Below are 21863 nucleotides of genomic sequence, written 5' to 3'. Positions count from 1 at the left end.
CTTGGGGCCTTGGACTCTGCCCCACCCCCCCACTGAGAGAATTAATCTACAATTACCCCCCAACTGGTGAAGCGATCCTTTTGACTCATGTCCAAACCTAGGGGCTCATTACGATCGCAGAAGAACTTGCGTCCGTCCGCGAGCCCTGAGTAGGAGGGAACGTCCGCATGTGCTGCGGCGTTCCGTACAGTGCAATTAGGATGTGACCGCCACCCTGGCGGTCACATCCTCTATATTTAACATTGCGGCGGGTGCGGCTTAAAGCTGCACCCGCCGCAATGTTAAAAAGGCATGCATTGCATTTACATGCAGAAAGCGGCATGCACCGCGCGGTGCCTGCCGCTTTCTGCATGTAAATGCAGGGGGGTACCATAGGTACCCCCCATGTGCACCACCCACCCAACCTTCACCCAGGGGGCCCGCAACGGGCCCCCGAAGTGAAGATCAGTATGCTTTTCCACGGCGGAGAAACCCCCGCGGAAAAGCATGTTTTAGAAGCCATCCTAATATGGCTGGCGGTGTCTGAGAGACATCGCCAACATATTAGAGCTTTTCTGCCGCGGTTGTAAGCCGACTGCAGCAGAAAAGCAGCGGACTGAAACCAAGACCCACCAGCCATCCTAATGTGGAGGTGGGTTTTTGGTCGGTCCGCAGCAGTTTTCCCGCATCCTCTGTGCCGGTGGTGGCTTCCGCCGGCACAGAGGATGCGGGAAAACCGCAATCGTAATGAGCCCCCTAGTATCTACAGGTCCCCAGATTGCACAATTTCAAACACACCAAATTTCAAAGGTCCTCAGAAGCAGCACAGCAGAAATTCCATACTTGAATGAAGACACATTCTCTACATGAAAGTTAAGCATAATTAGAGCACCCCCACTGACTGTAGCCCTTTGATGACATTGATTTAAAAAGTCAAGCCCTGCCCTCCTAGATATGCACTTTGACACACCCTAGGAGCATTCATTTTGTTTCCACTTCGATTATAAGCACTGCGTTGACGAGATATATTCTGCCAGTCATAATATATTAAGGCAGTCATCATGGATCTAATGCAAAGGCAAGAACATCTCTCCCACCCCTTACGTTGCTGTTTATTCAAGAGTTATAAAGATTCATCGCCTTCCACAGTAATGACGTGCTGCAACTTTCTCTTCCTTTCAATTAAAATAATGAACATAAACACAAAGGGCCAGATGTAGCAAAGGGTTTTATCCACTCTGTGTCTATGGGAAAATGTGTTTATACATATGGCCCAAAGTGACTATTCGCAAAAAAAGGGAAGGTATGGGCATATATTTACACTTCCACTTGTGCATACTTTTACATTTCACTAGTCCCAAACATTCACAGTAGTACTCCAGGAGAGCCGCACCAGGTACAGGTTTTCAGGAGCACTTGTCAAGGGAGTTTTAGTGAAGGTTCATCAGCCCCCTGAGTGGCATTCTAAGCAGAGGATACCTCACGGGGAGCAAGCAGCCTCCAGAGCAAAATGCACTTTCTTCTACACCTCACCAAATCTGCGCATGAGCCATTCCTCTTCCCATGATAGAAGGCCAGTTACTCCAGACCTTGGCTGGAATACATCTCTGACTATTTGCAGGGTGAAAAGAGGCCAGAGAATAAGTTTTGGAATTCTCACACATATACATTTGAGAGCTTTCCTAAACTTCCAAAGCAAACTCCACCTTGGAACTCCCACTTCCTAAGCCTCGAGTAGCATTTATGAGTGCAGATTTCCAAGCACTTTTTGTTGAGAAAGTCATGCTTATAACCGTGTGTCCCTTTGTGAATTCCTGTCAGTCATTAAAAAAGTATATTCAGTTGCAAACTTACATTAAAGAAATTTACCTTGGTGAATCGGGCCATGATTTTTGCTGTTCACGAAAAAATATCTGAATAACTGAAATCTAATGCGCCAAAAAGGACATTAATAACTTTCACTTCTAAATAAAAAAGAACTGAAAAAAGAATTGCTATGGTGGCAGAATGGTGGGATTCTTGGAGCCCATAAGTGAGACGGTGCAGCTGCACAACACATGAATATAGCTCCAATGGAGAGTGCAACTGTATAGCAAGTTAAAATTATAAGAAAGAGATCTTTGTCATGCGCTTGTGTTGAAGTATATTTGCTACACATAGTTTATTAGAACCAATTAGTAGATCAGTTTTTGGTCCAACTTTGGAACTTAATGAGGTTATGAAAACTAGTGTTCCTCTTTCGCTCCAAAATATTTTCGTGGTCTCATATTGGATGAGACTTCCGACGAAGGGCACAATATTAGATTCAGTTTTTGCAATTGTATTCTAACAGATTACAACGAATTGGAAGAAACCTAAAAAAAATATTATAAAAACATACAGTCAATTTGGCTAAATTCATTTTCCAAATTTAAATATTTAGAGGATTTTAATATGGCAACCCTTTACCCTATACTTATCCAGATCTAGACCAGCAAGGATATGTGCTTTAATGGCTACTTGGATTATATAATTTGGTTGACGTCTCTAAACATTCTCTTAATTATCTGTCTTGCTATATATAATGTGCAGCATTATTTAATGGACATGATGTGTTTTTTCTATACATGCAATAGTGCATTACTCAAATACTCTTGAATATTGTTCCATTTATCCATATACTTATTTGTTGATACATTTCACTTTCCTCTCCCTTTTTCTTTTCCCATTGACTTACATAAAATGTTGCAAGGCATCTAAATTATCTTCAGTATTATTGGTTTAGTCTAATGTTGAGCTATATAAATTGAATGCACGTATTTAACTGTGGTAATAATTTCATTCAATTTTGGGTATATTTTGATAATTTGTTATGTTATAAATATAACATAAAAGAAAGCATTTTCGAAATACAAAAAGTATGAGAAGGGATCCATCAAATGTGCTGTAGAATCCACCATCTCCATCAGTGTTTCTATGATGTAACCATGTGAAACTTCAAATATGTACTGCATTTTGGATGCTAAGAGCAGCATGACTCCATTCAAATTTCTTATAAATGAGAAACCATGTGATTGTAAAGGAAATGTCATGGTGTTATCAAGGAAGGCCTTGAAACTAACCTTTACTTTATAGACCAAATGCACGAGGCTTTGAACAAATACCATAAAACTAACAAAAGCATGTGCGCAAATGGATTGCAAAATGTATTAAAATAATTTTACAACAAGTTATCATAATTGAAAAAAATTGCAACAATTATATCTATCTTCCCAATTTCAGACAATCACAAAAAATACTATTTTTGATGGGAAATTAAGACTTAGCCATTTCAAATCATGTCTTTATGCTAACAAAAAGGAAATAAATGTGTAGTTTTGAAATCTAATCTAAAAAAGTCCACAAGGATGTTTCTCTCTTTTTAATCCCACCCATGTGTCACTAGATTCTTAGAGAGTGGAGGCCTCTACGTAACAAGTAAAAAATGACACCCTAACCCAGGGCTGAACTTATCAACAAGTAAGGTACGTCTAATTCGCAGAGTCCAATGTCTAAATTTATATCTATTGGTGGCAAAATATACTATTGCCAGCAAGGAAGGGGTCTATTTAGCCTTTATGGATCTGAAGCTGTGGGCTTTATTGACAACGCTTGGGGCAGATCAAGAACTGATTAAGATTATGAAAGCCCTACATTGGAATACCTCGCCCAAAGTCAGATACAACCTAGAGGACGGATGCACTGAGTCTTTTACTTGCGCCAGTGGCGTGCGACAGGGGTGTATTTTGGCCCCATTCCTGTTTTTCCTATATATAAACGGTTTAGAACAAGCCCTAGTAAGCCTAAATGTGGATTCACCTAGAGTAGGCAGAAGAGTAATCCCTGTTCTGCTTTATGCAGATGACGCGGTACTGTTGGCACGCACTCCACTGGGACTACAGCGATTAATAGACGGTTTTGTGGATTTTATGAATAATTTAAAGCTGTCTGCCAACCTGACCAAGTCATGTGTTATGGAAACAAGGACCAAGCCAAGGAAAAGTTTCAACTATAGAATAGGTGACCATAAATTAGAGAAGGTGCAGTCCTTCTCGTACCTGGGCATTTTATTTGATGGGCATTTAAATGTTAAATTATTAATTGAGGAGCGTTGTAACAAGTTGGTGTCCAGCACAGGGGCAATCATGAGGTTTGGGCGCAAACTTGGACGCTGGTCTCCGGATGAAATTATGAAATTATATAACTCAGTTTGTTATTCTAAAGCGGCATATGGGGCGGAACTCTGGGGGTTTGCTAAACCTACCAAACTGCAGGTAGAGAGGAATACATTTATGAGAAGGCTCCTCAAAGTTCCACAGTGCGTCCCCTCCCATATTGCTCATGAAGAACTGGGGGATACTTTGTTTATAGAGGACAGGCTCCAGGTCAGACTCCTGATAGCATGGCTAAAGATCTGGGACAATCCAGAGGCAACATTGACAAGACAAATAATCATGGATTGTCTTGCTAGGGACAGGGGATTTAACATCCCATGGCTGAAGTACTTAAAGGCAGCATTTGAAAAGATTGGCTGTATAGCCCTCTTCTCAAACCCGACCAGAATTATAAGTCGGGACAAGGGTTGTGTGAAGAGGAAGTTTTTTATGCACAGAGTCCACACAAGAGAAGAGAGGGATTGGGGCAAACAGTCGATCAAAGACTACAGTCTAGTGAGGACTAGCGATGGAATGGAACCGTACCTCGCCCTCATACACAACACCCAGGATAGATTTTTAATCACACGTTTTAGGTTCAATCTTTTACATTATTTATTAGCCGACCCAGCAGGTTTTACCACTGTAGTTGAGCCAAAGGGTCCCTGCGGCTGCGATCAACGATCTCCGCAGGATACCCTTCATTTTGTATTATTATGCCCTTTTTATTCAATGCCCAGGCGCCGTTTTTTAGTTAGCCTACTGAAGAAAAATAAATGTAAACATGCTAATGTGGCTCTTTTATATTTACAAAAGGTACAGGACCCCTTGACCCTACTCTCTATTAGAGTTTTTTTAAGAGTAGCAGTTAAACTAAGAGAGACAAGAGAGATCCGCTGAAAGGAGGGCCCCTGAAAATAAAAGTAAAATGCGGGGTGGGATTGGGGTTTAATGAATTGTAATTGACACAGTCTATATGTATATATTAATGTTATTTTAAATTGTACTTTTATGGTGTTTCTTAATGCCGAATAAAGAATTATGATATGATATGAATTCGCAGTCGTCTAAATAAATGAGCACAATGATATATTCCAGAAGTTTGAAAGATCTTGTAGAAAAGACTAAACTAACCTTCAAATTGATTCGCTCTAGAAGGTCTTCAACAGACTGAGGCTTTGGAGGTCTTCCTTTCCGTCTCCGTCTTGTGGGCCGTTTTGGCTTCTCTTCCACTTCATTTATGACATCTACATAGATGAACTTGAAGGTGCCAACTTTGTTGTTCAGCAGGCCCATCCACGTGCCCATGGGGGGTTTGCTGATGATATCGATAACGTCTCCTTTCTGCAGCATAAAGAATATTTATCTCATAAGACCTTTCAAAGAATTTCTAAGGCAGACAAAGCAAATGCAAGAAACAGACAATTCATAAAGAGAAAGACCAGCCCAATCCTCTTGAGAAGCCTGCTCTGCTTTCCAAGTGACTGATTACTAGGACTGTGATGATGAAAATGGGCATCGGGCATATATAGTACAAAAATAAGTACTTCTTTATAAAGTATTCACCAAATTAATTGCCTCCATGGTGATGCAAAATAACACACAACACAAGAAAGACCCTGCATACACCTGCATGTTCATCAGGTAAGGGTGACTCTCCAGAGCAGAAGGGCCAGGTGGAGGTTCCCTTGAAGCAAGACATGAAAGGTATGCCTGCCTACTTACAGTGCAAAAGAATAGCATTTAATTAAAAAAAAACATTTTATAATCATACAAACATACGCTAACACTTAAAACATCAAGACAGAGCAAAGTATCATCTTCACTCAAAGCACAACAAAGATTTTCAAATCGTAACTACCTTGAGCTTTAGAGAATCAGTGTCATATGGGCTCGGTATGAAATCCGTGTGCACCCTGGCTCTCCCACAAAAAGGTCCTCTGTACGGAGGTTCCTCATCATCACCATCTTCGGACTTCACACTCTCCCGGTTACTTGCTGAGGAATCTGTGGTGCTCACTGTCTGACCACCTGAGCACACCCAGAATGTTTGTGAGGTAAACAAAGATGAAGAGGGTCATTTATAAGAACTAAAGAAGGGCATGGCACAAAAGAAGACTACTGCATGAAAAGATGAATCTGTAAACATTTTCTTTTCACCCTCCCAAGCAATGTACACCATGCACAAAGGCCTACATTGAGCACAGCCAGCATCACACACTTCAAAATAGTAGTATTAAGATTGAAGTATCTGGTAATAATGACACTTGCTGGCAGGATCAAAATAGCAAGTCTCTGATGTCATTGTTATGCCTGTTGCCATCATGCGAAGATGGTTGGTAATCAAATGGCCCTTCAACTTACCTCAAAGGTCTACATCAACAAGCAACACTTTAAAGCTATGTTTTGTCCCTTGAAGCAGGCCCTTAACTGATGTTTCACTATCACCATTTAAATAAACTCCCACTGGTTTGAACTGGACTGTAAACATTAAGTTATTTATTGTTCTCTTGAGGATTTCACACATTCATACCATCAGACTATTTTCTTTTGTATCTGTTGTTTCTATGTATTAGCATGCTCCCCATCCTTCTAGGAGAAAATGGGTGTAGAGGGCTGTTCTCTCCAGTCATATTTGCCAAAACGCATGTCAAGTCTTAAAAGAAACACTGTGCTTATAGATTAAGTTATACACAGATCTTGTATGCCCATCAACTTACGTTACAACTGTGCTTCTATCGTTTAAGTTGAACTTACTCATCGAACTCTGGCCACTTAAAGAGCTCCGGAGGCTCTCGACTGAGCCACCAGCTTTGAGTTTGGGCTTGTCCAGAGAATGTGTGTCCGGCTTTGGAGTCAGTGGGTAGCTTGGCATCACGTCTGGGCTGGAGTCCTGCAACACATTAAAAAAAACGTTATTCATGCTTCAAGTCCAATTTATAAGCTACCATAATGCACAAGAAAGGACTATGTGGTCCATGATTTTTTCTGATAATGATCATCAAAAAGTGTAATTGAACTGAAGTCCAATTTATAAGCTACCATAATGCACAAGAAAGGACTATGTGGTCCATGATTTTCTCTGATAATGATCATCAAAAAGTGTAATTGAACTTTGTTTAATTTCACCTTAACATCAAAATTCATCCTGCTGAATGCAACTGCTAATATAGTATGTTGTATCCACAAATAGTATTTCATTTTAGTCGTTCATAAATCATTTTTCTTTACAAGGGCAGTACTGTTCTACTCCTAACATTTTGATGAATTTCAGCGTGTTTGGCATACATTGCAGCCCTGAGTAAATTAGCCTTATAATGTATCGAATCAAAATACACATTCTGATACTTAAACATGAAACTGTTAGAAACTCTGACATATTTTATGCTAAAGAAGGGTATTGGCTTAATGTAAACATTGGTGTTGGTTTGAAGTTTGCTGCCTCATATCCATGCCCTACACTGTACGTGGCCATTATTTCCAGTGGTTAATAATAGTAACACCTGGGCACAGATTTTGTGTTTGACAGACAGGGGAGTGTCCGTCAGGATGGTAGAGGATAATACCTTTGCGACCAAATTGTACTCTGTCAGTCAAATTTGGAGATGACCGCCCACCCAGTGGTGGTCACTGTACACTGAATGGAACCGTCATGCCCGGCGGGCAGGGTACTAAGTCAAGTTTATGATGATTACCTTCTTTGCCGCTAAATCAGGCCCTTAATTCATTTATAGAGTTTCTTTACAATTTTTTTTTAGGTGCTTTTAGGTGTTAACTATTTTCCAATTCTGTGGTTCTCCCAGCTCAACTCAAGTGCCTTCACGATAGAGTCCAACATAGATAGCACGCACTAACACAGCATTAACACACACCCATATCATATCAGAAAGGTATGCTCTTAATGGGTTTACTCGCAAAGAACACAATTCAAACATAACCCTGTTTTAAACGCTGCTTTGCATTCCCAAGCTAGTGCAAAAGTTAGAACAAGCCTTAGTTAGGGATAATGTCAGTGTAAGCAACAGAAAACGCACTGCAGTAGAAAACTACAAATATAAATTGCAAATCTACTAGTAGGCATACAAATTAACCAATCATGTACCTACGGCAGTAACTTCTGAAGTAAAAAAGTTCTCTATATGGACGGATGTCCATGATAGAATTTAACACAACAGTGCTTTTAATCTAAGGGCATGTCGATGAGTGAGTTGGTGACAATATCTGTTAGTGACAAATCAAGTAATATAGTAACTTCTTATTCTGTCACAACCACATTAACAAACATTAATTCAAAAATTCCCAGGTCAGGGAAGGGAAGAAAGTTTTAGCTGCACTTGAATGGCTCGAGTATGAATTGTATATACACATACATGTTGATGGGACATTATTATCAATTTGTTTATGCCCTCGCCAAGCAGAAGCCATGCTCTCAAACACACACTGAAAGCCCATATTATCAGAGCTGCGGTATATGAGAAAAGCATATGCATTTTGTACATTTTATGTCCAAGGACTATATAGAACACTTCTCTGAAATTAAAGTGGTTGCAGGAGTGCTTCTTATTGTGCTACATTTCCATTAAGTGCAATACAGCATAATGACATTATCTGGGGAAGGCTAGTTTGAGATGTATCTTGTGCTGGTGAATTCTTTTTATGACATCCTGCTTTTGAAAGCTACTGATGTTTGGGAAGCCAATATAAACATGGCACGGGTGGCATGTAGGTGAAAAAGGGCATACTACCATCTCTATTGGATGATGGAAATGGAGAAATCTGCTTTAACTCTGCTGCCAACGGCCACCCTAGTAAAAAAGCTCACAATGGATTTGGTCATCAAAGATGAACAAATCTCCATGGACACTGAGAAAACCTTCTCATGTGCTAGATTTGATGTCAAACAAGATAAAAGAGCCAAACAGCGTTGCATCCAGAAGCAGCCAATATCAGATTCTGAGCTACTTTACCTAAGGTCATACCAGGATATTCTCTGAGCAGCCCAGTGAAAGGACTCCTTTACCAATTAATAGGCCTTGTGAGCACTACATGAGACATAATTTCCCTCCGCTATGTGCCATAACAGGAATTAGAACAGTGGAATTTTGAGAGCTCTACTGAACACAATAAAGTTGCTCAGGGCCAATAATGGCTAGTATAGACTTCTTCTCTAATGCTCCAATGTTTGATTTTGTGTTGCTCTCTTATTAATTTAGAACATTCTATCCTGAAAGGGTGGAATGTTCTAATAGAATCAAAGCTCTTCTGCCTTGGGCTGTATGGGTTGATAAAAGTTCTCTCTCTCATTTTAGGCCCTCATCTGCAGCTAAGAAGATGTAGTCTGACAACTAGACTGCCGACTTTGGAGCGGGGAAACCAAGGTTCGAGCCTCGGGGTCGACTCCAAATCCTGTGATTCTGGGCAAACCACTTAATCTCCCCGTGCCTACCCAAACAAAATGAATGCGTCCTTGTGTAACGGAACTGGCGCTCATGTAAAGAGCTCCAATACCTTTGGGTCGAGTTCACGCTATATAAATCTGCAACAAAAAAAGACCTATAACTCTAGTTCAGGGCCTTTAATAACCTGTATAGCTTTTAACTGTGGCACATACAGCATGCGATATATTCTTATTTGTGTTCTTCAGTAGAACCAAGTCAGTACATCAGGATTATAGAGTGTGTAATCAAAGAGTCCTTTCTTGAAAAGAGGCAACCATGGGGTACAACTGGACATCTGATCATAATCTCTGGTAATGAATCTGTCCAGCCGCTAAATTAGACTAATTTCAAATCGCATTCATTTTTACCATGCCCAATATCGACAACAAAAATAATATGGTAGCTCTAACTCTCATTTGTGAAAACTAAAGCTAGAGCAGTAAATACAGCCTTGCAGATATCGGAGTGGTCTGTACTAAGAACTTTTTTAAATGACATCATATCACTGTAAAATGTTGAGATAAGTGAATGTCAACCCCTTAAGTGGTGTATATGGGGAAGAGGGGGCTAGAACTTTCTTCTGTTCTGATAGAAGCATTACTCTCCAGAGTAAAACACAAGCAATTCAGAATTTATGCCTGCGCTATTCAAACACATCTGTATCAAGGTTCTATACTTTTTGCTGGGACCTGTGCCCTCATACACAAACATTTTCGTAGATAAGCTGCAGGGAAAAAGCAATTGAGTAGATTTGTCTAGCACAACACTACAATCAGACTCCCTGTAAGCTTTTGCAAACTGAACAGAAAGGTAGTCTTTTGATACATCAATTGGTGATGGTTTTCCTCTGGCTTCAAAGTGCTTACAATCATGGCCGCTTAGGACCTTTGGGCCATACAGTTTGGCAGAGAGAGTGTAAAAAGCTGGCTCTTTATATAGTGGACTAAAATGAGATACACCATGTAAAGAGTCCAGGCAAGCCCAAGGTGGTTCACAGGGGTACAAATGATAACTTAACTGTTCTCTTTTGTGGTAGTGTGGGCGAGCAGTTAGGCTTATCAGAGGCTATTGCTAAGCATTTATTGCACACAAAAAAGCAGTAAGTGAGATTCACACTCAAAGATATTCAACACCAATTTATAATAATAACACATTTTTATGTGAATTTAGATACCAAGATCATCGTACTCAGGTAAGTACTTTTGGAGTTAAGAATCTTTACAGGTTTCAAAAGTTCACACTTAGCGCAATTTCTTGAGTGGTAATGTTCGCCTATCAGGGCAAAATATATACTGCATTCGGGCACTTATCAGCGACTTATGGGACCCTTCTGCGGGACTTAAGGTGTATTTGGGGCAAAGTCCAAGCACCAATAGGTCACCTCAGGCGGCACCTGGACAGCTGGGTGCAGAGGTGTGTTTCAGCATCGGGTGCCCCATTCACTTCAATAGGGAATGCTCCGGTTGAAAAGAGGCTTCAAGCTTGGACTGGGGGGGGGGCCAGTCCGGGTAAACCCACAGGGGGGCTCGGTCCTTGAGATGCTCCAGCACATAGGGACACCACTGGTCCACTTCTCCTCTGGCTGTAAGGCTCAGGTGCTTTTAGGCATCGGGTTCGTGCTGTAGAGACACTTGCGGTTGAGGGGGTCTGCGCAAAGGTGCAGCAGGCGGAGACTGCAGGTCCAGTCTGGGAAAACCCAAGGGTGGGCTTTGCCTTTGAGGGTCTCAGGACCCCACTGGCACCACCACCTGCCTCAGCCTCCTGCTGTGGGGTGCAGGTGCAGAAATACTTTGAGGTGCGAGAGCGGGGGGTCAGAGGCTCACTCTTGTTTTCATTCTGCAGAAAAGGGGCAAACAGGGCATCTGGGTCAATCTTGATGTGGGTCACACTGTCCCTGAAGTTCCTCAACGTACAGGTCGCTCTTCCTCAGTGTTGATTTCCGGTCTGGACACAACAAGCCTTGGTTGTTGCAAGGGGTCTTGCACCCCAGGCATTAGTACTATACGGCTACCATTGGTTCTGGTGTCCCCACACTTGGAGGGAGGACACATCTGACCTATGGGAGCATGGTAACCTCTTCTTAGGCAGCTGCAGCATCGGTAGTCCTCGTAAGCGGCAGGAGGGTGTATAGGACCTTCTTTCTTTAGTGTAGCTCCTGTACTCCAAGGGAGTTCTCTAGAAATTTGCGAAGCACTGGCAGTCCTCTAGGTTTCTTGGAATCTGCACAGCGGCAGGATGAGTCGGTTTCTCCACAAGGGTCAGTTGCAAGACGCAGGCCGGCAGAGTTGGCGCAAGTTAGTCCCTGCTCCTCTTTTCTTGTATCAGCAATCTTCTTTGTCCGCTACTTCTTCGTGTCTATCGAATCTGAGGCCCTTGCACAGGGGGTGCCACCCAAAAACTGTATTTAGGGGTGTCACAGGGAGTGCCAGGTAGTAGCCAATGGGCTACCTACCTTTAGGGTGACTACACCCTCTATATTACCACTTCCTGTGGGAATTGGGCATAGCCCTGACCCAGAGGACCTTATTTTACCAAAAACGAAAATCGTGGAATTTTCCTAGTTGTGTTCACTTCAGGTAGCCCACCTTAGGGGCGATACTAGCCTGAGGGTGAACACACCTCCTGTCTAGCTGATTTATACTGCCTGTCGTGGTGCCAGATGGGCCCCGGGCAGGAGGTGGTGTTCCCCCCTGTCTGGGGGAAGCCTGAGTTACATTTCAAAGGTGGTGGAGGCCTTTGAAGCCTTCTGCCTTGATATGTTGATTACAATTCATTCTGCTTGGAGGAGCAGACAACACCCAGTGCGAGAGCAGGCATTGTTTCTGACCTCAGAGAGTGTGGGCTCTCAACTCCAGGGAGTCAGAAATGCATCTGTGGTGGCAGGTTGAACAGGACCAGTCAGCCATTACACTAGAGGTCAGTAGGTTTTCAAGGGGTACCGCTATGGTACCCTATGGTGCATGCATTAATAAGTGCATCACTGGAATCAGTGTGGGTTTATTAATATGAGGTGTACAATACCAAACACCAAAGTTTTCAGTGAAGCAATTATGTAGCTGGGAAATTTGTTTTGATCAGTGCCCAGTACATATCTTAAGATGGATTCCTTGTTCACTTGTACTGTCAGTAATTGAACTGGCCAGCATAGGGGTATATCTGCCCATGCAGATATGTCCTCACATGTAATATAAGGCACCCCTGCCTTAGAGCTTGTAAGGCTTGCTGAAGGGGTGACTTACAAATATTACATGCAGTGTTAGATGGCATGGCACACAGAGTGTGCATGTCATAATTTCACTTTTTAGAGCACCTTGTCACACAGCCTGCAGTGGCAGTCTGCCCGGGTATGGTGCAGCTTTTAGGGACCCACTTTAGTACCTATGCACTGGGTACCACTGGTACCACTTACTAGGGACTTCCAGAGTTGCTAAAAGCTTGTACAATTTAGGATCAATTGACCAGTTACCGTGTTTGGGGAAAGAACACTTGCACTTGGCACTTGGTTAGCAGGAACCCAATGCACTACAGTCAAAGTTGCCTCAAATACCAGGCAAAAAGTGGGAGTCTGCTGCAACAAAAAAACATTTTTCTACACAGGGTACTCCACTAAGAAAGGTAAAAGTGTGGGTCAAACTCTCAGGTCACCCCTTCTATTTGCAGTCAGGCTAACCTTCATGTCTCCACCAGTGGAGCCTCTTCTTACTTCGCCATCAAAACCTTACACTGATGGTCCCGTATACATCGAGCCACCAATCCAAGTACCTCAGACTGTGCACCTTAGTTAGGGCAGGTGCCTTGATGTAATTTTTTGCCTATTCTGCACCACTAGGAAAAGCCTTCAGTGGAGTCGGCAAGATGTCAGCTTCTCAGAAAGCCAGAGATTGCTGCCATGGAGACGGAATCTCTACGTATGGCGAGCTGTAGTCCAACACCGCAGCGGAGAACATCCTAAATGCTCTGGCAGAATGCAATGCAGTACAGTGACAGTTTGTAGGAAATGAAGAAGCCACACATTATGACTCCGTTTGAGCATAGCTTGCAAGAAAAATAAATAACTGAGCCCATGCTTCCCTCCACGATACACTTTATCCCTGCTGACTCATCACTATTTTTGTATTTTTCTCCTCCTTCATCTTTGTCCCTTCATCCCTTCACTGTCTTTCGCTCTCTTCCTCTGGGCCAAAGTCAAATGAAGAAAAATAAGACACAGCCTTCAAAAGGAGTGTTGGCGTGCAAAACATGCAACTAGGGCACAAAGTAAGCACTGACTGCTCAGCCATGTTGTTCCAAAGATAGTGGCTCGATTACACCTCAGAGGTAGTAGAAGGTTAACAATTAGGAAACTAAATGTGACATTTTTAAATTGGTGGTGTTTTTCCCCCTAAATCTCCCATAGCCTAAATATCACTGTTTAGCAGGTGTGCAGGCCACTTGAAGGGGCCATTGATAAATTTGAACTACCGAGACCCTCGAAAATTAATATCAAGGATTTCAAATATGTGTTTGAACCAGGCGCGCAACACCCATTGAACTCACCGGTCTTCAGCCCCCCCCCCCGTCGTGTGTGGCAGCCCGGGATGAGACAGATCCCGGGTACACACAGAGCCGCGCCCGAACGTTTCACAGGTCTTTCAAAGACCATTTGAATGTTAATTAGGCCTTGCAGTTGTTTCACCTCTTTGAAGAGCCCCTGCAGCTCCACTCTGCCTACTGATTAAAGGTTCAGCCCCCCCCCAAAAAAATTCTTAGCGCCGCCGCCCCCCCCCCACCCCCGAAATGTGGCTCTAGTTGCGCCCCTGGTTTGAACAGAGATTTGAATGGAGAATGAATGACGCTGAGATCTAGTGGAGAAACAGGACGCCCATTTTTGTCACCCTTGTAGAGGCAAGTATGCACCATAGCGATCAGCAAGCCTTCATCTCGGAATGTACCAACTTCAATACTAACGTGTTCCTGTGTGTGAGCCATGAATGTCTGGTCGCAGATGGCAATAATTAGTACAACAGCCTATAGATGATGCCCATAAAAAGCAAATTGAAAAAGAATATTTCTTTGAGGATCAGAAGGAAGTTTGAAATTTGGTATACAGCAAAGAACTTACAGCCAGATTCATCATAGTCCCGTTTTGCGAGTCCTTATTATCGATTATTAAGGAATCGCTACTAAGGACTTGCAAAACGGGATTCATGTAGCAATCGCTAAATAAATTGCGATTCCTACACATTCCTTATTTGCGATTAGCAAATTGCTAATCGCAAATAAGGAATAACTCCCCATTCATTCCTATGGGCCTAGGCCCATAGGAATGAATGGGGAGTTATTCCTTATTTGCGATTAGCAATTTGCTAATCGCAAATAAGGATGCGATTTCAAGGGTGCCAGGGGTGTCCAAAGGACACCCTGTAGCACCCCTGAAATTTAATCTACATTGGTGTTGCGCACACACATGTCCAAAGGATGAATCCCAAATGCAAAAATTGGACTCGCAAAGGGCCAGATTCTCAGAATCTGGCCCTTTGCGAGCGCATTTTTCTTTGATGAATCTAGCTGTAAGGGGCTTATTTACAAGCCCCTTGTGCCGCTGGGACGTCACTTTTGATATGGAAAAAAGTGGCGCCACGATGGCGCAGGGTGCTCGTAAATAAGCCCCTAAGTGCCTTATCGTGTACCAGTAACAACCACACTCTGGACAAAAGTGATGTACTGGTGTCTATGCTGATGAGGCCTGGGGCTCAGTTGAACTACACCCGTTTGAATGTGTTAAGCTAAAAGCACATCTTTTACCCCTTCATCTGGATTTGTCACGAGCAACATAATCCTACCGAACCTGATCTCAATACATTTCTTACATGTAGGTTTCTGAATTGTCCAATTACAGTTCTCTCTCGAATGCTCGTTCATCAAATCGTACAACGCAATTAATCGTGTTTCATGTAAAGTGTGTTAATGCACTCTGAACAGCAGCACTGTAGTAAAACGTTTATTTTTTAAATACCAATTATGAATTGCGCCATTAACTTCCATTTAATGATACGTGTCATTCGATCCAAAAATAAATGGCTTTACAATTAATGGGAATGTCAGAGCTAATGGCTTTAAATAGACTACCCCAGCCTTATGCGAGACAGGTCATTGTAGATATGCAAGAAAAGCAATGGAAGACCGTCTCAGCAGCATAAGGTTCAGCATACACGAGAAATATGGTAAACTAAAAGTAGCACACACAAAAATTATTTGCTTTAGGTTTAGTGGTCTTCAGCTTTTCACTGAAAATAGTGCAAACCTGCCGATTAAACAGTAGATGGCGCTAACGAACCAGAAAATACAGCGAACACTCAGTTTCTTTCTCAGTCGCTAGTGTTGCTGATTTGATTTCTGAAGGGAGTTCTGTGGAACAAGTCAAGGGGAAAGAAGGATTAATTAGAGTATGCAAAGGGAGTTCTCATTTTCCTTTGGGAGGGGAGAGGCTGCAAAACCCGCTGAATCCAATTACACAAATCAGCCTTTGACAACATTTCCTGTTAACGAGAAAGCTTCGTCAGACAGTCAGGTTCTCTGGAATCCCAGGTCACGGGATTCAGCATACTGGTCGAACTATCCCAAATACAGGAACGCATGCGTTGAGCACCGCCATTCACATGCCACACGATAGCGTCTCCTTCCACATGGCCATTCACATAGCTGCCAGGGTCCCAGATTGCAATGTGTGTGACCCATTCGCACTTTGTGTAATTATGAGTGACACTTTCTCGCGAGCAAAACCAAGCAATGAAGGTGTCTCAGACTAGCTTCAACCCCGGCCTTAAAGCGCTCTGGGCATTGTGCAGGCCTCAGGAGAGTGAGGCTGAGAATCAGAGGCGCAACTAGAGTAAAAGTTCGGGGGAGGGGTTTGCCTAAGAAAAAATTTCGGGGGGGGCTGAATCTTTAGGCAATTGGCAGAGTTGAGCTGCAGGGGCTCTTAGAAGGGGTGAAACAACAACAAAGCCCTATTAACATGCACAAGGTCTTTTAAAGACCTGTGAAGTGCTCGGGTACGGCTGTGAGCGGGCCCGGGAAGTGTCTTATCCCGGGATGCCACACACGACGGAGGGGGGAGGGGGGCTGAAGCCCTTTGAGGTCAATGGGTGTTGCGCGTCTGGCTGAGATACACATCGTTCTTAAATTAGAAGAAAAGTGTGTGTGTGCTCATGATCATAAAGTGTATTGCACATTATTTTGTGTACATAATTAAAGCTGCACTCTGTGCAGACACGTGGTACACTTGAGTGAACTGGTTTTAAGTTGGAATCAACCTGAAAAAGTAAAGTCACTGCTCCCTCCGGCCACCGCTACTTTCATCATTCATGCAGTGAGCTTAATAATAGGCACTTGCAGGCTCTGACTGAATACATTTTGCAGGTGAGCATTCATTCATGCACGTTGGCGGCCTGCACACGACACCGGAGAGGTCGACTGTCAGTTAGCTGCAGCATACAAATGTGTGTGTGTGAAGTAAAGTGAAGTCTGTGTGTGGCTGCGAGTGCATGTGTCGTGTGTGTATGGAACTTGGAGGAAGGCAAGCAGAAGTAGCACATTAATTTGGACTTTATTACCCGTAACTAACTTGCACTTAGATTGATTTTAATGCCCCTGGTCTGACTTAGACTGCGCCTAGGCACAAACCTGCTTGTATTTGCAACTGCCGCCGGCAACCGGGCCAGCGAGAGCAGCTGCATTTATGCGCACACCTGCCACCTCTCTCTGTGGGTCGCCCGCATCAGGGTCGCCCCGGCCAGCTCTCAGCTGCAGGGGTCCCGGTCATGATTATCACGGCACTGCGAGCTCATGATACAGCCTTCTGAATTGCCGCTCAGTCGCGCCATGGGAGGGTGGCAGCCTTCGCAACAACACATAACTGTGAGTCTGACAGAACTCACTGTGTGACTCGTGACCTCACTCATGTCTTGGAGGTACCCATTGGCAGGCACTGACGTGACGCAGTCAAATATGCTGCGCTGCTGCAGTGATGAAATGAAAATCCAATGGTACATTATAGCGAGGTGAGTGCAGCCCAGCCCTGCCCCCCCAAAGAAGTCTGCCGAAGAGCGCACACAGTGCACTGCCTGCCTGCGCCACTGACCGTGTTATAATGACAGCCAGCGCTCAGGGTGGTAGCGCTTGAGTCAGGTAAAGGTGCTAATATGCATGAATTTGCATTTCAGTGGGGTGCTGTGGATCATCACAATGAAATGCGTTAGTCTAACTCCTGATACGTGGCACTTGGCAGGGCTGAATTCCGGGGGAAAATGATATCAAACGGAGGTACTAAAGGTGAGCTGGAACCCCAGCACAGAGTGCACGGCGGGAATAGGAACCCAAAGAATCCTGTTGAATTATGTTATACCTGTCCCCCTACAGTACGCACCCAGCAAGCCTGACCGCTAAAAAGGGAGACTTTGGTGGATCTCCCCCCAAGAATATTTGGGAAGAATTGGTGCATTCCACAACACATTTATCATTATATATTCAATTGTATTCACTTTTAAAGCATAGTAAATGATGACCTTACAATGCACCAGGATACAGCAATCTTCACTGGGGCTATTCAATGATTCCCTCACTATCACCCTCCAACAGTACCTCTCATCTCTCCATAGCCCCTCTCTCACAGGTATTTCATTTGTTTTATAGCGCCTCTCATACCAATATAGGGTGTCGGAGCACTTCACATCACACACATACAGAGACAATAAATCATACATGTGTAAATCAGTATACAAAAATGTTACATAAGGCAAAGGGGACTACAAAGTGGAGGATTCACATGTCATCCATACTAGTGGGCATTTTTTAAGAGTGCTTGGTCTGGAGATGAACAAACTCAGGATTCAGAACAAAACACAGAGGTTAGGGTTGAATTTTATAATAAGAATTAATTTCTACCCATACAAACCCTTTTAGCAACATCAGGATAATGAAAGACTGGGGAAAAAACATAACTTTCTAACCTTTTGCATGCAGCTCTTTAATGGCAGTTCATAGCTCGCTGTGGTTGGAGTCGTTTATAGGGCTGCGGCGGGTAGAATAGACCTCATAGGGGCCAAATCTTAGGGCGCAGGGCAGAGGGGCAGGAGTGTGATCTTTACCAATAATGTCTTTACTATGAAATTGCGTGGTAAAGGAATACGTGGCAAAGACGTGGTCGTGGTCCAGACCACGTGGTTCGGGCATGCATTGTTCCATCACTCAACCAAACCCAGGTATTCACTGATCTGATAACAAAACAACAAATCGCCTGGCCGAGAAGCCCAACTCTCACTGATTTAGTCTGTTGTCTTCCCTGGGTCTTGAGAGATTCAAAGGAGGCAGAGAAATGATGACACTCTTAAGACTACCTAGAATATTTCATGTTAATCTTAGGTCTACACAGATGCAGGCACACAAGCATGATTAGCTGCATCAGCCCTACGCTTTCAAAGAAAATGGAGAGACGGCTTCAAAGTTGGAGAGGAAGGGAATGCACAGTGAGAGGGTGGTGCAGGAAGGTGACAGAGAACCAAAAAAAGGTTTTTTTTGTGTGGGGAACAGTGAGAATAGAGAACATTTAGGTGGTGTCAAGGGTGCATTTGGATGGTGGCAGGATGCCAGATGGTTGTTCTTATAATTGAGCAGAGGGGCTTCTAACACCAAGTGTGGTGGTCTTGTGTGGCTGATCCCCGGATTGGGCAGTGCCTACCTATCTCCTGCCACCTCTGTGCTGCTCATCTCATCGTGGGAAAAAGTATGATAGAATGGGTCCATACATAAAATTCTACATGGGTAACTTAATAAAGGAGATATTTTTCACCCTGAGGTTCCGAGTAACTCTGTAGACAACTCAAGCTTCACTATGGCTGTCTATGTGGTGTCACTCAAAATCTGTTGGTGAAAAACACCCTCATTATTTACACTTACCAAACTTACATTCCACAAAAGGGAAAACGTTGTCAGTGGAGAAACACTTCCCTTAAATCCCCCAAAACGTCCTAGAGACATTTGAGGAACTCTTCCACCCTTTCTAGATAGAAACTGTAATAATTTTGGGAATAATTTTCAGCTCTCTCTAGTGACTCTCATTCGACATTATGGGACTTTGCATCAAAAAATTATATCTTAGCTAAACAAAGCAGTAAACTGCAGTTCAAATGTTAGCGAATACATGCCAATTTGTTGTTGTCTGAATGTTTACAACATTATCAGGGGGTCGCCCTTTCGTACTCCTAAATGCTCATCCCGAAACTAAACCCATGATGACATAACATTTTTCATACCGCCCAAAATGCAATATGTAGCCATACAATTCCAAATCTTGGTTCTGTTATATTTGTTTGTATGCCAAAATGGCCTTTAGGTGTGCAAGTCGATTGATAATCTAGCCCTTTCAACATAATGCTAGAAGGAGCGGAGTATGTCTTATCAGTGTCACAGTACACCTGTCTCTTTTTGCGACATCATGTTTTGTCGTTGTATGTCCATGTATCAACAAAGGAGCAGACTGAGACCAGTGGGTTAAAACGGGGCAGTAGAAGAGGCTTGGTCTTCGGAGCAAGTGAAATATTTAATTCCTCACAGCTCAACAGGAGTACAAGTGAAACAATTCTAAGAGACTAGGAGACAGATTGTAGGGCAAAGAAGCATGCTTAAACAGTTAATATAAAGTGCCAGGTCTGTGAAAAATGTTGTAAAGTTTAAGGGAATCATTTAAGAGTACTACTAAAAGTAGTGACAATAACCTCTTATTAGAACATTGGAATGTTGAGCGCTCCATTGAAGACAAAAGAGTGCTCCGGGCTTCTAATGTCTGGTAGTAGCCCAGAGCATCAACATTCCAATGTTTAACAAAGGCTTCACAAAGACTAAGGGGATTACAACCGCCTCAGGCTCCATGAGGTCTTTTTGTTTTTACCAATTAGAACATTTTGCCCTCTAGGGATGGAATGTTCTAATAGCCTTAGAGCCCTCCGTAGCAGGCTCTACCAGCCATTAAAGGCCCGCTCACTTGTTAAAGGCCCTTGCACGCTGGAGCGGGCCTTTAATGTCCGATAGAGCCTGCTACGGCGTGCTCTAAAGCTATAATAGTTCCTGCTCACTTCAATGTCTGTAGCTATTGCACATTACCATATTTTTTTCAGCCACAAAGTCCTTAATTCCTGATGGGAATATTTGCTATAACTGAATCCGCTTACTCAGGCTTACCTGTTCTGACAAGGAGCTGCTGTATTTTTTGGACATCCTTTTCCTCATGGTTTCTTTCACAGACTTCACCTTTTTGCCAAGCGACATGCGGGAGGTAGAGGGAGACTTGATGACTTCTTTGTAAATAACTTCCCCTTCATTGCCCTAGAAGTGAAAAAATGAAGTTGAGTGCCCTTTCTGCTGGCATAACCACTACTTCCGCTAATGGTAAAACTTTGCAAATGCTTTCGGCCCTCCAAATGCTGCAAATCCAAGATGCCCACAAAAAGCAAACCAAATGCAGAGCAGCCAAAATCTGAAACAGAAGCAATGCAGGGACAGATAGGTGAAGCCGAACCCTGTGCTGGAAGCCCCACCCCATCAGACTGCTAAAGAGATTGACTTTGTCCAAGAGCACGTGTTAAGTATATCATAACATAGAATCTTCAAACTGCATAGACTTTCCGAGATGGCGCTTTTGTGCCTTTCCTGTTCTATTTAGATCTCCCTTTCCTTTTTTACTACAAAAATAAAAAATCACAAAATGTTTATAAAACATAACCAGCTTTGGCAATGCCAATGAGTCTGTATTATGAAAGTGCCTTGTTATGTTATGGAAACTTGCTATAGCACTGCAACTCACCCCGAGGGGGCATCTCAGCGCTAGGGTACCAGATCACAGACGTCTGCGCTATGGTAACAGACCACTGTGCGCTTCTGATGGGTTTAGGCACTTTATAACCCATTATATTTGCACTGTTACTCACCTTTGCAGTCAAGCATCCATTCATTCATCCATCCAATAATACATTTTTACATTCACCCTCTGACACAACCACAATAAAACACATACAAACTCCACAACACATGCAAGATACATAACTGCCAACTCACACGGTGCCGCAATGTGTCACGCGATTTTCGGCTCTCTTCACACGGTCACCAGGTGGGAAGCCAAAATCACATGGTGGCAGAGAAAACGAGCTGAAAACCACTATAAACAGTGGATTTCTAGCTCGGTTTCAGAGGCTGTAAGCAGCCAATGTCAATTAAAAGGTGAAAAAAAAAAACAGGACATTGC

At 43.1% G+C, this 21863-nt stretch overlaps 1 protein-coding gene across 4 annotated transcripts in view; it reads right to left on the bottom strand.

Annotated features, from left to right (window-relative positions):
* SASH1 (SAM and SH3 domain containing 1) overlaps window positions 1–21863 on the bottom strand; it is a 576231-nt gene that overhangs the window by 50357 nt on the left and 504011 nt on the right. For all 4 annotated transcript variants that reach the window (XM_086927460.1, XM_086927459.1, XM_086927461.1 and 1 more), the window contains 4 exons: window positions 20804–20947; window positions 6909–7044; window positions 6013–6182; window positions 5286–5495 (listed from right to left, as the gene is read on the bottom strand). In XM_086927460.1, the coding sequence (XP_086783586.1) occupies window positions 5286–5495; window positions 6013–6182; window positions 6909–7044; window positions 20804–20947 (660 nt within the window). The remainder of the gene's footprint in view (window positions 1–5285; window positions 5496–6012; window positions 6183–6908; window positions 7045–20803; window positions 20948–21863) is intronic.

The sequence above is a fragment of the Lissotriton vulgaris genome, chromosome 6 (assembly GCF_964263255.1).
Source record: "Lissotriton vulgaris chromosome 6, aLisVul1.2, whole genome shotgun sequence".
NCBI classification, from domain to species: Eukaryota; Metazoa; Chordata; class Amphibia; order Caudata; family Salamandridae; genus Lissotriton; species Lissotriton vulgaris.
Note: the sequence above shows the minus strand (reverse complement) of the source record. Positions and strands in the feature narration are given on the sequence as shown.